This window comes from Saccopteryx leptura, chromosome X (genome assembly GCF_036850995.1).
Source record: "Saccopteryx leptura isolate mSacLep1 chromosome X, mSacLep1_pri_phased_curated, whole genome shotgun sequence".
Lineage (NCBI taxonomy): Eukaryota > Metazoa > Chordata > Mammalia > Chiroptera > Emballonuridae > Saccopteryx > Saccopteryx leptura.
Window position 1 is genome coordinate 66,363,511 of NC_089516.1, and position 15,857 is coordinate 66,379,367.

The following is a 15,857-nucleotide window of genomic DNA, read 5'->3' on the forward strand; positions in this document are numbered from 1 at the left end:
TCAAAGGGCACAAACTTTCAGTTACGAGTAAGTTCTGGGGATCTTTGTATAGCATAGTGACTATAGTTGATAGTACTGGATTGTATACTTAAAATTTGCTAAGAGATTATATCTTAAGTGTTCTCCACGCACTAAAAGAAGGGTGATGTGGTATCTCCAGATTTACTCTTCTCTTTCAAGACTGTTATGACTATTCTGGGTCATTTCCATTTCCATATGAATTTTAGGATCAGTATGTGAATTCCTGCAAATAAGCCAGGTAGAATTTTGATTTGGATTGTCTTGAAGCCATATATCAACCTGGGGAGTAAGTATACCATGTTAAGAACATGAAGTTTTCACTTATTGATCAATGTCACCCTGTTAAATTTAATTTTCTGAATAAAACAAAAAAATTAAAGAAAAAAACACACGAAGTTTTCCTATTCATGAACATGGGTTATCTTTCCATTTATTTAGATCTTCAATTAATTCAATGTTTTGTAGTTTTTAATGTTTAAGTCTTACAACTCTTCTGTTAAGTTTATTCCCAAGTATTTTATTCTTATTGATGCTATTGTAAATGGATTTGTTTTCCTAATTTCCTTTTAAATTATTAGTTACTAGTGTACAGAAAACTGATTTTCATAAGTGGAACTTATATCCTGCAAATTGGCTGGACTTGTGTATTAGTTATAACAATTTTTTAGATTTTCTAGAATTTTCTACATACAAGATCATGCCATCTGCTAACAGAGATGATTTTGCTTCTGCCTTTCCAAACTGGATGCTTTTATATTTTTCTTGCCTAAGCACCCTGGCTAGAGCCTCCAGAACAATGTTGAACAGCAATGGTAAGAGCAGATATCCCTGTCTTTCACCGTTAAGTATGATGCTAGTTGCAGGGTTTTCATCATTGTCCTTTTAACAGGTTGAGGAAGTTCCTTTTTACTCCTTTCTTCATTGTTTTTTATCATGAAAGGATGTTGGATTTTGTCAAATGCTTTTTCTGTCTACCGAGATGGTCATGTGGTTCTTGTTCTTTATTTTACTGATATGGTGTATTACATTAATTGGCTTTCAGATGTTAAAGAAGCCTTGCATTTTATTAGACTTTACTTGGTCATGGCGTGTCATTCTTTTTAAATACTGCTGTAATCAGTTTGTTAGTTTATGTTGAAGATTTTCATGTCTATATTCATGAGATATTGGTCTGTGGTTTTCTTTTCTTGGGCTGTCTTTGTGTGGTTTTGGTATCAGGGAAATCCTCGCTTCATATAATGAGTTGGGATGTGTTCCTTCTGCTGTTTGGAATAGTTTCTGAAACTTTGGTATGATTTCCTCTTTATCTGCACTGGGCTTTTCTTTCTGTGCAGTTTTTTTTTTAAAGATTTTTATTTATTCATTTTACAGAGAGAGGAGAGAGAGAGAATGAGAAGCATCAACTCATAGTTGATTCCCCTATGTGCCTTGACCGGGAAAGCCTGGGGCTTCGAACTGGTGACCACAGCATTCCAGGTCGACGCTTTATCCACTGCACCACCACAGGTCAGGCTTTCTGCAAAGTTTTTCTTTTTTCTTTTTCTTTTACAGAAACAGAGAGTGAGTCAGAGAGAGGGATAGATAGGGACACACAGACAGGAAGGGAGAGAGATGAGAAACATCAATTCTTGTGGCACCTTAGTTGTTCATTGATTGCTTTCTCATATGTGCCTTGACTGTGGGGTTACAGCAGACTGAGTAACCCCTTGCTCGAGCCAGCGACCTTGGGTCCAAGCTGGTGAGCTTTGCTCAAACCAGATGAGCCTGTGCTTAAGCTGGTGACCTCGGGGTCTCGAACCTGGGTCCTCTGCATCCCAGTTTGACGCTCTATCCACTGTGCCACCGCCTGGTCAGGCTCTTTCTGCGGTTTTAAGCTACTAACTTAATCTCTTGTTATAGGTCTACCAAGACTTTCTTTTTTAAAAATTAATTTGTTTTGAATTTATTGGGATGACATGGTTTGTCAAATCATATAGGTTTTAAATATACAACTCATTAACACCATCTACACAGCATATCCTGCACTGCTGGTGGGAATGCAGATTGGTGCAGCCACTGAGGAAAGCAGTATGGAGTTTCCTCCAAAAATTAAAAATGAAACTGTCTTATGACCCAGCAATTCTATTTCTGGGAATATATCCTAAGAACCTCAAAACACTAGTTTGAAAGAATATATGCACCCCTCTGTTCATTGCAGAATTCTTTACAATAGACATAATCTGGAAATAGCCCAAGTGTCCATCAGATATTTACACAATGGAATACTACATGGCCTTGAAAAAGAAGGAAATCTTAACTTTGCAACAGCATGGATGGACATGGAGAGCATTATGCTAAGTGAAATAAGCCAGGCAGACAAAGACAAATATCATATGCTCTCACTTATATGTGGAATCTAATAAACAAAGTGAATTGAGGAATGGAATAGAAACAGAGGCAGGGTCACAGGGACAGATGGACAGCTGCCACAGGGAAGGCGATGAGGGGACTGGATGAAGGAATATGAAGGGATTGGCCAAAACCATATATAATTAACACAGAGACACAGAGTGGCAATAGCCGGAGGGAAAGGGCGGTGGAGGTAGGAGGCAGGGGGCAGGGGACAAAGGGGGGGGTAAATGGGGACAGCAGGAGAGTGTAAAGATTTTCTATTTCTTCTTCAGTCAGTTTCAGTAGTTTTAATCTTTCTAAGAACTTTTCCATTTCATCTAGGCTTTCTAGTTTGTTGGCCTAAGGTTGTTCATGATATTCCCTATGATCTTTTCCTTCTGAAACATTAGTAATCATAGCCCTTCTTCACTTCTAATTTTAGAAGTTCAGTTTATTGATTTGAGATTTTTCTTCATTTTTAAAAAAATATTTTTCTGAAGTGAGAAGCGAGGAGGCAAAGAGACTCCTGCATGCACCCAACCGGGATCCACCCAGCAAGCCCACCAGGAGGCGATGCTCTGCCCATCTGGGGCGTTGCTCTGCTGCAATCAGAGCCATTCTAGCGCCTGAGGTGGAGGCCATGGAGCCGTCCTCAGCACCCTGGCCAACCTTGCGCCAATGGAGCCTTGGCTGCGGGAGGGGAAGAAAGAGACAGAGAGAAAGGCGAGGGGGAAGGGTGGAAAAGCAAATAGGCGCTTCTCCTGTGTGCCCTGGCTGGAAATCGAACCCGGGACTTCCACACGCCAGGCTGATGCTCTACCGCTGAGCCAACTGGCCAGGGCCTTTCTTCATTTTTAATGTGGGCATTTATAAATGTAAGTTTCCCTGAAGCACCCTTTAGCTGTATCCCCTAAGTTTTGGTATCACGTAAATTTGTGTCTTTGTTTTTATTCATCTTAAATTCTTGAGATTTCTTCTTTGACCCATTATTTAATTAGGAGTGTACTATGTAACTTCCTCAGATTTGTGAATTTCCTAAATTTGTTGGAAAATCTGCTTTGCATTATTTCAATCCTTTTAAACTGATTGATGCATGTTTTATGGTCTAACATATGGTCTACCCTGGAGAATGTTTCATATGCACTTGCGAAGAAATAGCTGTTGTTGGAGTATTTTATAGGTGTCTGTTAGGTTTAGCTAGTTCATATATTGTCGAAGTCTTTTATATCCTTGCTAATCTTGTGCCTAGTTCTTCTATCTATTATTAAAAGTGGGTATTGAAATGTCTAAATATTTTTGATTTTTCTATTTTGCCCTTCATTTCTGTCAGTGTTTGCTTCAGCTATTTTAAGGTTCTGTTGTTATGTGCATATTTTAAAATTATTTTTATTTTATTTTATTTTATTTTTTTACAGAGACAGAGAGAGAGTCAGAGTGAGGGATAGACAGGGACAGACAGACAGGAACGGAGAGATGAGAAGCATCAATCATTAGTTTTTCGTTGTGCATTGCGACACCTTAGTTGTTCATTGATTGCTTTCTCATATGTGCCTTGACTGGGGGCCTTCAGCTGACCGAGTAACTCCTTGCTTGAGCCAACAACCTTGGGTCCAAGCTGGTGAATTTTTGCTCAAACCAGATGAGCCCGAGCTCAACCTGGCGACCTCGGGGTCTCGAATCTGGGTCTTCCACATCCCAGTCTGTGCTACCACCTGGTCAGGCTGTGCATATTTTTAAAAATTTATTTATTGATTTGAGACAGAGAAGAGAGAGAGAGAGAGAGAAAGATGGGGGGGGGGAGGAAGCATCAATTCATACTGTAGTTGCTTCTCGTATGTGCCTTGACCGGGCAAGCCTAGGGCTTTGAACCTTCCACCTCAGCATTCCAGGTCTATACCTTATCCACTGCACTACCACAGGTCAGGCATTATGTGCATATTTTTATAACTGTTGTATCTTCCTGATGAATTGACTCTTTTACTGTTATAAAATGTTCCTTTTTATTTCTAGTAACATTTTGTGTTCCAAAATATATTTGGTTAGTATAGCCACTTCAGCATTTTTATGGTTAATGTTTGAATGGTAGATCATTTTCTATCCTTTTACTTTCAACTTACGGGGGTTCTTGGGCTACGACAGTCTGGACATACGATGTTTTGAGTTTATGATGCTCACTCCCATAAAAACTAAAAGAAATTGAGATGTGAGTGTTTTGGCTTATGCCGTTAGCATTGTACTTAAGGACTATGTGGGCGAACTAATTTGGTTGCTATGGTCCTTAATGCAAATGAGAAGGACAAGAACCTGACACTCAAAGACTTCTGGAAGTCTTATGACATTTACAATGCTATACAAAACATTGTTTTTGCCTGGGGTGAAATGAGGCGAACTAACTTAAATGGTGTGTGGAAAAAACTGTGTCCTCAGCATGTGTATGACTTCCGTGGCTTTGAGGAGCCAGTGGAGGCTGTAACAGAGAAGGCTGTTGCCATGGGTAAACAGCTTAATTTGGAGGCAGATGCTTGTTCTGGTAACAAAATTACGTTATTATTGATACGATTAGATTTATGTTTTCAAGTTAACTTTTTGTTTTCTTTTATCTTTTTGTTCCTTCATTCTTCCTTTACTGCTTTTATATTAAGTAAATATAAATATTTTGTTGTGTAGCATACGAATTACTTTAATGATTATTTTACTCTAGTTTTAAGTTATATCCTTAGTGATTGCTCTGGTGCTTATAATAAACATCTTATCAGAATCTACTTCAGATATATATTAAGTTAATCCAGTGAGATACAGAAACATTATTCCTGTACAGCTCTGTTCTCACTTCCCTTTTATGTGCTATTATTGTTATGCATATTATATCAATATATAACCCAAAATATATTATTATAACTTTATATCATTTATGTCCTCTAAACAAGTTGAGCTAAAAGGAAAGAAAATACATATTTATATAATTTGTTCTTATTTACCATTTCTGTTTCTCCTCTTTTCTTCCTGTAGATTCATGCTACCATCTGATGTCATCAACTTACTTAAATACAACTTTGCTCCCAGCCACTTCCTTTATGCTGTTATTGTTAAGTATATTATATTTCTATACATTTGAGGCCCATCAATACAGTTACATGCACAATATTTTATACAATTGTTTTTTCAAATCAGTTAACAGAAGAAAGGAAAAGTAATGCGCAATTATATTCTTTTAGGATTACCTATGTAATACCTTTATTGGCACTCTGTGTGTGTGCACACATGCAGATTCAAATTACTGTTAGTATCACTGCTTTCAGTCTGAAGTTCTTTTAGTATTTGTTGCTAAAAACAAATTTACTTGGTTCTTGTTTACCTAGAAAAATGCTTAATTTGCTTTCATTTTCAATGGAAAACTTTGCTGTCTATAAGATTCTTGTTTGATAGCATCTTTAGGTTTGAACTTTTTTTTTATGATGGAGACAAAGAGAGGGACAGATAGGGGCACACAGACAGGAAGAGAGAGATGAGAAGCATCAACTCGTAGTTGCAGCACCTTAGATGTTCACTGATTGCTTTCTTATATGTGCCTTGACCAGGGGGCTACAGCAGAGCGAGTGACCCTTTGTTCAAGCCAGTGACCTTAGACTCAAGCTGGTGAGTCTTGCTCAAGCCAGGTGAGCCTGTGCTCAAGCCGGTGACCTCGGGGTTTCAAACCTGGGTCCTCTGTGTCCTGGTCCGACGCTCTATCCACTGCGCCACCGCCTGGTCAGGCTGGGTTTGAAATTCTTGAAACTCCTTCCCCAAATAAAATCCTTCCCCTTACGGAAAGCAGCATTCCTATGGCTGTTCCTACGAACTGCCTCTGCCTGGGGCAGCACCACTGCTTCATATAGCTCAGGACCTGGGGGCAGGGACAGTAGCCTACTTCTTCCAGTGACATTTCTGTTCTGAGCAGGATGCTGGGCTGGGGCAGCAGACACTGTTTCTCTTGGCTTTCCTCTTCTGACATGGAACCTACATCCTGTGGTTAGATGGGCTGGGCTAACCAGCCCCAGCATTCCTGGCCTCCTGCAGCAGGGATTCGGTGGAAGCGGGGAAACTCAGATCTCTCCACTGCTCCTACATGAAGCAGCTTCAGTGACATGGAGCTGAGGGTGACAGAGAAGAAAGCACAGCCACAGACTGGCAGCTGGGATGTGGGGAGGGAGCTGGCCATGGCTCACATGCCGCAGACTCCTGCTGTTTTTACTGAGATCTAGTAGTGTTCTTTGAATAACTGTTTATTTGCTGTATGCCCTCAGGACAATTCCAGAGCTTTTAAATGGTTGTTTCCGTAAATTTTACCAGTTGTGCTTCTTTTACTGAGTAGAGTCAACGAAACTCCTCGTGCTACCATTTTGAAAGTCCTTCTCACCTTCTTTCATGACCCACCATATCACATTCCAGCCAATTCTGAGAGCTTCTCCAAATCAGTGTCCTTCCCAGTGTGCTTTCCAGTAACGCTGTCACTGCTCTAATGGTCACATCGGTATCTTTCTGGATCACACATCATCTTCCTAATGTGGGTCCTCAAACTTCGGTTTCTTATACACATTGCTCCCAGACACATCACTTTGCTTCTTAAAAACCTTAACAATGTTTACTTTGCTAACAAAATCAAGTCCAAACTTCTTGGATCTTTAATAACAATCCAGCTTCAACTTGTCTTTATAATGGAATCTTCTAATACTGTCCTTCATCCCACCTGGACCACCAGCCATTCCTCGAATATGCCGACACAGTTGTCAGCTCCTGCTGTTCTATCTGGAATGCCTGCACTTTTCTTTTCTTTTTCTTCATTTTCCAAGAGAGAGGAGGGGAGATAGAGAGACAGACTCCTGCTTGTGCCTCAACTGGGATCCACCCAGCAACCTCCTGTCTGGGGCTGATGCTCTGCCCATCTGGGGCCATGCTCACAACCGAGCTATTTTTAGCACCTGAGGCAGAGGCTCCATGGTGTCATTGTCAGCACCCAGGGCCAACGTGCTTAAAACAATTGAGCCATGGCTGCAGGAGGAGAAGGGAGAGAGAGAGAGAGAGAGAGAGAGAAAAGGGGGAGGGGGAAGGGTAGAAAAGCAGATGGGCACTTCTCCTGTGTGGCCTGACCAGGAATCGAACCCAGGACTTCCACAGGCCAGACTGATGCTCTACTACTGAGCCAACCGGCCAGGGCCACCTGCCCTTTTCTCTATCAGAATCCTCCCCATTATTCCAGGCCATTCACCTATCATCTTTTCACTCTGACTGCAAGTGTTTCCCTCTCTGGACTACTCTGGTGTTTACATGTAGGCCATTCGTCAAGCACAGGTCTCTTTACTCCTGATATTGAAGAACACTGTGCTCGTGCCTCAACTTTCCCTCACATGGCACTCTGCCAGGGCAGAGGTCACATTCTACTCATTGTTCTGTTTTCCGTGGTATCCAGTGGGAAGCACCCTGCACACAGTAGACATTTAATGCACAGCTGTTAAACTCATGAACATGCCACATTTTTGGAGATGCCAGTTATCTGAAAAACTCACTTAATATTAGTCAGCCCAGAAAAGGGTTTATCACGTCTGAGGAGCGCAGTCACTTACACGTTCTTTCAGTTGGATCACTTCTTTGTCTTTCTGTTGCTTCCACTGTCGAAACTTCTCAGCATCCTCTTTCATCCGACGCATTAGCTGTACCCGCTGGTTTTTCATCACCTGTAAGGACAAAAACCAGTACGAGTGCTGGTCACTCGCATTTATTCCAGGTCATGTTGACGGACAGGCTAACCATTGAGAAGAGAGAGAATGAAGCCAAGCAGGCCGTCCACAGATCTTCCGAGTAAGCTTGTAATGTCCCTTGCTACTCTCACACAGGGTTTTCAAGTGCAGACTACAAAAATAAACACTCTGAAGAAATAAAAGCAAACATGTCACTACAAACTAAATCCACCCTCAATTCCTGGCATAGAAATGAAATTTCAAGGAAATATGTAATAAGCCTCTGGGACAACTCTACCTAGCAACCACTGTATCTAAAGGGTTCAGTACAACTGGCTTGTCACTGCTACTTAGCAGATAAATTGGACATTCAATAACTGATAATACTCTCTAGGTGTCTGTCATTTTGCAACTCCTTTATGAAATTATTTCATGTGATCGTGGAAGGTGGCCAGGATGTTACCAATAAATATTACTGTATCCTTGCCCTTTGGTTTCAGCGAGACTAACATTAAACTCTGAACATCAAAGAAGGGTTTTGTTATTCAGGTATTAAATGACTGCTAGAACAATGTATTGCAAAAAGGACGTGTGTGGAGATTCACACACTTGCAATGGCCCTGCCTGCTGCTCTCTCACCTGACAGCATCGCTATAATATAATTCCATGTGGAATACCTGTATTTGTACGTTTCAGTAGGGTAAATGCGTGGATGAGAGTTTAATACCCATATCTCCTGGTTCAGTTTGGAGACGGTGTGCTCTGTGGATTCTTTCAGCTTCAGCAGTTTGGACTGTTCATTCAGTTTCTTCTTCAGATCAGCTATTTGACCCTCCAGCTCCTGGAGACGGATGCGGCGGCGCTCGCTCAGCCTAAACACCGACGGGGCAGAAACGCAGACTAGCAGCACACAGCCTGACTCAAAACAGAGGGCATTAGACTCCCGAGCCCACAACCTGATATGTACAAACTAGGCCACCAGTCACACAGCCATCTTTAAATATGAATACCATGTGAACGATCAAAGCTGTCTCAATAATGGGGTCTTAATACAGATTCAAAGAACAATCTTTTGGAGAATGTAGCAACAGAATTGCTTCAGTGCCTCCCCAGCATGTGTTAGAAGGATGGCTCTCTGACGCCATTTCACTTCACGGTAGCTGTAAGGAGGGGTTCTGAGGATTATTACACAAGTGTGAGGCGAAAGCAATAATTCAGCATAACCTTTAAGGACATGACCTTCAGACTCAATAGAGATATAACAGAGTCCCTGGGTAAAGAGAAGGTAGAACAGCCAATAAGGCAGAGGTTTGAGGGAAAGTGGGATATTCTGGTTATGTCTTGGTTTCATTCTTAACTAAGAAATAACTAGAAGGATTTTGCATTTACTAGCCTGGAGAGTAACTCTATTCCAGCTAATTTACCACTTAGTGCAGGAACACACTGGCTGTTTGGTGGGTCTGATAATCCTTCAAAATCCAGCTCAAATGCAAACTTCTTCCAAAGCCTTCCTTGAGCACACCAGCCTGAGCCGAGAGGTCCTGCTGCTGAACTCCTGAAGCAGCTACCGCCCGAGAAATTTCTCTGGCTGCTTACCACACACTGTGTTACAGAATTCTTTTACTGTCATCATGACACGTTACTTAAAATCTCAATTAATTAGGTTTGTTTAGGTCTCCCCTACACAACTAAGTATAAATTTTGTGGGCACAGGAAATGGCTCTTTTATTTGTCCACTTCCTCTATAGCTGCTCATGCATAGCAGGAAGTTGCTGTAACAGTGATTAACTTTGTCCTTACTTGGCTTGGTTGACATCCTTTTTTGTTGTCTGAAGTTCAAGAAGCAAGTCCTCCTTTTCCTTCTGCAGACTGATGACTTCCAATTCTAGATTTTTTATATTATCCTACAAATGTTATAGGTCAGGGAGAAAAAAGGCATTAAAGACACAGAAAGAAAATCACTTCAACATTCCACGTCTTAAGGAAATATGCACTCAATCTCACCACATCAACTGCACACTAAAAACATTTACACTTGATTTGATGGAGATTAATGTTATGTATCGGGGAAAGTATGGACTTAGAATCCAAGGGGCTGGGCTTGAACCTTGATTCCAGCGCTTACTATCTAAATATCTTAAGGGGCCTGACCAGGTGGTGGCGCAGTGGATAGAGCGTCGGACTGGGATGCGGAGGACCCAGGTTCGAGACCCTGAGGTTGCCAGCTTGAGTGCAGGCTCATCTGGTTTGAGCAAAAAGCTCACCAGCTTGGACCCAAGGTCGCTGGCTCGAGCAAGGGGTCTGCTGAAGGCCCACGGTAAAGGCACATATGAGAAAGCAATCAATGAACAACTAAGGTATTGCAACGAAAAACTGATGATTGATGCTTCTCATCTCTCTCCGTTCCTGTCTGTCTGTCCCTATCTATCCCTTTCTATGACTCTCTCTGTCCCTGTAAAAAAAAACAAAAACAAACTCAAGGGAAGTAACTTCACCTCTTTTAGCCTTAGCTTCTGTGCAGGACAGCAGGCGTGACACTACTGCCTTTAAACAGGTCTGCTTGTAAGGTTGGCCCTTGGTTCACGTGTGGAATCTTGGATTGGAGTAGGGTTCCCATCATCCCCTAATTGGTAAGAGTGGCTCACTATACCTAAACTGTGCAAACAATATGATTTATCCTGAACACATATTTTCCTTCTGGGAGTCTAGAATTTTGGTTGTTACAGAAAGGGAATACCTACATGAATGAGCCCTGGAAAAAAACCCTGGAATCCTAGGCTCAGGGGAACTTCCCTGATAGACAACATCACATATGCGCTCAAAACCGATTGCTGGAAAAATTCGGTACATCCTGTGTGACACCACCGGAAGAGGACCTGGAAGCTTCATCTGGTTTCCTTCAGACTCTGTTCTGCCCCACGTGCTCTGCCCTTTGCTGATTTTGCTTCATATCCTTTCACTGTGATAAACCTTCGCTGTAGGTGTGACTATATGCTGAATACTGTGAATCTTCCTGGTGAATCGTTAACCCTGGGGGTGGTCTTGGGGACCCCTGAGAGTTTCCCTATCTATGTAAACAGTTAACACCATTCACCTCACAGGCTTGTTGGGAAGATCAAATAATATTAAAAACTAAAGACATTTTGCAAACTGTAAAGAGTTTCACAAACATCATTATATTCAGAACTTTCAAACATATGTATTTAATAGCAACTGTAGTTCTGCATGCATTTAGGAAATGAATTCTAGAAAGTTAAGTTTTCAAGATTGGGAAAACCCAATGAACATGCTCCTTGCTGTTATCAAAACTGAAACAGATGAAAGGAAAAGAGATCAATGAGTGGCTGAGAGCCAGGATTAAACGCAGGCCCTAGACCAGCACTGAAAGGGCCCAAACATGCAGAGGCAGGCTAGGCAGACCTTTATCAGAGAAGCTTTCTAAATAGGCAAGAGCTGTTTTCCACGAAATAGACTGAGACACTTCAGTATAAACAATAAAATTCAATCTCATTGATTTAAAGTTATCCTAAATATATAAACTGGCAATAATACGCATGCATGTGTGTATATACTTATAGAACTAACACATGAAAACATTCTTGTAAAAAAGTCCATATAGTAAAAGTAAAGGGCAAGTCCCTGTGGCTGCCCCCCTGCCCCCACCAAAACTCTGGTCCCCTCTACAAATTAACCACTATGATCAGCTTCATCCAGATATTTTTCTAGACGTTTATATTTAAAGACATTTGCACATGTATTTAAAAGCATAGAATACACATGCAATTAATAAATATATTATAGAAAATGTCTAGACTATATACTATAATAATATACAAATAGATATAAAATAATATAATATAATATATAATGTATATATACACATACACAAATGTTCATATATGTATATGTGTGTACCTATTGAAATGTATTAAAGATAAATAGAATTACACTTTATGTATATATCGTTCTGTAACTTGCCTTTTTAAAAACTGGGTCTTGGAGGTTTATTTATATCCGTGCATATATAGATCTAGCTCATTCTGGTTTCCTGCCATAATGAAATACTCTCGTGCGTGCCTTCTGTGCACATGTGTAAGGTTTTTCTAGGGTAGAGACAAGATCATGGGGGTACACATTTTCAGTTTTAATAGCTGCTGCCAAATTTTACTTCAAAGTGGCTGTTCCAATTGACAGTCCTGCTAGCAATGTGTGAGAGTACTTGTTTTCCTGCACACTTGTCAACACTCGATATTACTATGCTTTCATATCTGTACTGATCAGGTGGGTAAAAATAGTGTGTCTTCATTCTGTCTGTCATATTCAGTCAATAATTGTCTCATCAACTCCACAAAAGGCATTATTCTGATACCTGAGTCTGGGCTACTGTGACTCATGGTAATCTTCATTAGTTAGAATGTACGCCTCTTCAGATTCTTCTATGCCAATGCTTCACAGTGATAGGAAAAATGTGGTTTACAACAAAAAAACCACCTTTATCTTAGAAAAAGAGAGACAGTGATTTACATGTGATTAAAAAGTACTATGTAACCTGACCAGGTGGTGGTGCAGTGAATAGAATGTTGGCCTTCGACTCTGGGGACCAGGTTTGAAACCCCAAGGTTATCAGCTTGATCATGGGCTCACCAGTTTGAGTGTGGGTCGCTGGCTTGAGCCCAGAGGTCACTGGCCTGAAGCCCAAGGTTGCTGGCTTGAGCAAGAGGTCAATGGCTCGGCTGGAGCCCCCTGGTCAAGGTACATATAAGAAAGCAATCAATGAACAACTAAGAAGCCAAAACAAAAAATTGATGCTTCTCATCTCTCCCCCTTCCTGTCTGTCCTCCCCCTTCTCTCTCTCGCTAAAAAAAACAAAAAACAAAAAACAAACAAACAAACAAAAAAAAAACCAAACCCCCCCCCCAAAACAAAAAAAACCTGTTTACATTAAAAATTTATTTCCTTTTTTAAGATTCTTTTTCAATTTAAAATTTACTTTTCAGGCCCTGGCCGGTTGGCTCAGTGGTGGAGCGTCGGCCTGGCGTGCAGGAGTCCTGGGTTCGATTCCCGGCCAGGGTACACAGGAGAAGCGCCCATCTGCTTCTCCACCCTTCCCCCTCTCTTTCCTCTCGGTCTCTCTCTTCCCCTCCCACAGCCAAGGCTCCGTGGAGCAAGGTTGGCCCGGGCGCTGAGGATGGCTCTGTGGCCTCTGCCTCAGGCACTAGAATGGCTCTGGTTGCAACAGAGAGAGAGATGCCCCAGATGGGCAGAGCATCGCCCCCTGGTGGGCATGCCGGGTGGATCCCGGTCGGGAGCATGCGGGAGTCTGTCTGACTGCCTCCCCATTTCCAACTTCAGAAAATACAAAAAAAAAATTTTATTTTTCAATTACAATTTACATTCAATGTTATTTTATATTAGATTCCGGTGTACAGCATTTATATCCCCTTAATTTTTAGGTTTCAAAACTCAAGTATGTTTGATTTCAAGGGGAAAAAGGACAAGACAGCACACCACAGCCACAGCTGTGGCTCATTAGCAGCCCCTCCTCAGACCGCAGTACACCAGGGGACAGGGCCCTGTGTTTCTAGGCAAGAGTGTGAGAAGTGAAGAGTCATTTCTCAGCCTAACCATTAACCCTCTACACTTGAACAGTTAGCATACATTGTACCTTTAAAAAGCTGTACTTTGTGTCCTGTTAATGTGGAGGATTGAGCTACATATTTTTAACTTGCTGCTTTCTGGCATCACATTAAAATGACCTAAAACAAAGGCACAAATCAACAAGGATGAAGAGAGTAATCAAAAGATATAAACACATTTTCAGAAAGGAAAACAGTTAAATAAGTGGTAATTGACTTAGCAGATTGGCAAAGCTAAAATATGACTCATGTAGGACAAATGGCAAGAAGAAAAAAGCCTGTTTATACCACAGAAGCACAGAGAGGAGCAGAGGTTTCCTATCTGGAGAGAGCAAACCTGACGGGCTGGCCTCACTGACAGCAGACATAGTGGAAGGCAGGGATAAAGTATTATACTGTGCCCCTCCTCACAAGACCACATCAAATGTACACCTATATTTAGAGTAAATTTTCTTAGAAGACAAGTGTGTGCCTCTGTACAACAAACAAGAGAGAGTGACTACCTAGAGGAGATCAGGAAGTCATTAAGAGCTCTCTGGAATCAGGGGTACACCCCAGGACCAAAGGCAAGGTGATCGCCATTATATACCTGTCCCCTGGACCCGGAAAGTGGGTGGGAGCTCCACCCAGGTTCTGTGGCGGATCTGCAGGATGCTCTAGCACATCCCCAGCCACCCCTACTGGAACCAGACCCAGCAGAAACAGGAGAGTGCCACAGTGTGCACACAAGGGGCTGTCCCACCGAGAGATGGATCCAGCAGGTGCAGCTGCTTTGCACTCCCCTGGGCTGCACATACAAAGGGTTCCCCCACTTGGACCAAGTGTGAAGCCGCCAGAGCACTGTAGTACTCACTTGCAGGGCTGCCCTGTCCAAAGAAAGTGTGAAGATAGCGGGATGCTTATGTGAACCTCTCTCTCCTAGAAAGAGAGAGGAGCAGACAAAACACTGAAATGCCCACATAACAAGACTGCCTGTCTCAGTGAGTATGCGGAGACAGGCGGGCACTGCTGCACGCATCAGTGGGTTGGTACAACCAGAAGGAAGAGTAGACTTAGACCCAGCTCAGATCAGACTGTTAAAGCAACAGGGTGCAGGGAGCAGCCCCATGCACATTAGACAACCCCCTCCCAGATTATAAGGGAAGGAAGCAAGCACACACTGGCTATCCCACCCAGAACACATCCATTCAGCCCACCTGAAACACCAGGCACTATACACACCTGCTCCAACAACAAGCTGCTGGCCTAAACTGACTGTTCAATACACAGTCTACTCAGAAACCACCACTCTTTCAAGACTGTGCAAGATACCTCCTGTATCCACTCATAGGAATAAACACAGAAGTGAACCAGGTGTGGAGATACAAGGATGTGGCCCAAATGAAGGAAAAAGGAAAAGCTCCTGAGAAAAACCCTAATGAAACGGAGAAAAGTAATTTCCTTGATAAAGAATTCAAAGAAACACACATCACACATAAGAATGCTCAACAAACTTAAGACTACAATAAAAAACCTCAGGCAACACTTTAACAAAGAGATAGAAAATGTAAAGGGGACAAATTACAGATGAATAATGTAACAGCTGAAATAAAAAAAATACACAAGAAGGAATCAACATCAGATTAAAGTAGAAGAATGGATTAGTGACCTGGAGGACAGAATAGTGGAAATCACCCAATCAGAACAGCAAAATAAAAAAGTAATTTCAAAAAATGAGGACAGTATAAGAGATCTCTAGAATAACATCAAGTGCCCTAACATTTTCATTATAGGGATTCCAGAAGAGAAGAGAGAAAGGGGCAGAAAGAATATTTAAAGAAATATCTGGAAAGTTTCCTAATCTAGGGAAGGAAACAGATACCCAGGTTCAGGAAATACAGAGTTCCAGGCAAGCTGAACAGAGAGACCCACACCAAGACATATTTTAATTAAAATGGCAAAACTTAAGAAGAGTCAATAATAAAGGCAGCAAGAATGAAAATAATGCCTGACCCTGCAGTGGCACAGTGGATAGAGTGCCGAACTGGGATGTGGAGGACCCAGGTTCGAGACCCCGAGGTCGCCAGCTTGAGTGCGAGCTCATCTGGTTTGAGCAAGGCTCACCAGCTTGAGCCCA

The 15,857-nt window shown here is 41.8% G+C and overlaps 1 protein-coding gene across 4 annotated transcripts in view; it reads right to left on the minus strand.

The window, feature by feature from the left end:
* Positions 1-15,857, minus strand: part of KIF4A (kinesin family member 4A) — a 128,982-nt gene that overhangs the window by 33,426 nt on the left and 79,699 nt on the right. For all 4 annotated transcript variants that reach the window (XM_066357205.1, XM_066357204.1, XM_066357206.1 and 1 more), the window contains 3 exons: positions 9,906-10,009; positions 8,833-8,977; positions 7,992-8,102 (listed from right to left, as the gene is read on the minus strand). In XM_066357205.1, the coding sequence (XP_066213302.1) occupies positions 7,992-8,102; positions 8,833-8,977; positions 9,906-10,009 (360 nt within the window). The remainder of the gene's footprint in view (positions 1-7,991; positions 8,103-8,832; positions 8,978-9,905; positions 10,010-15,857) is intronic.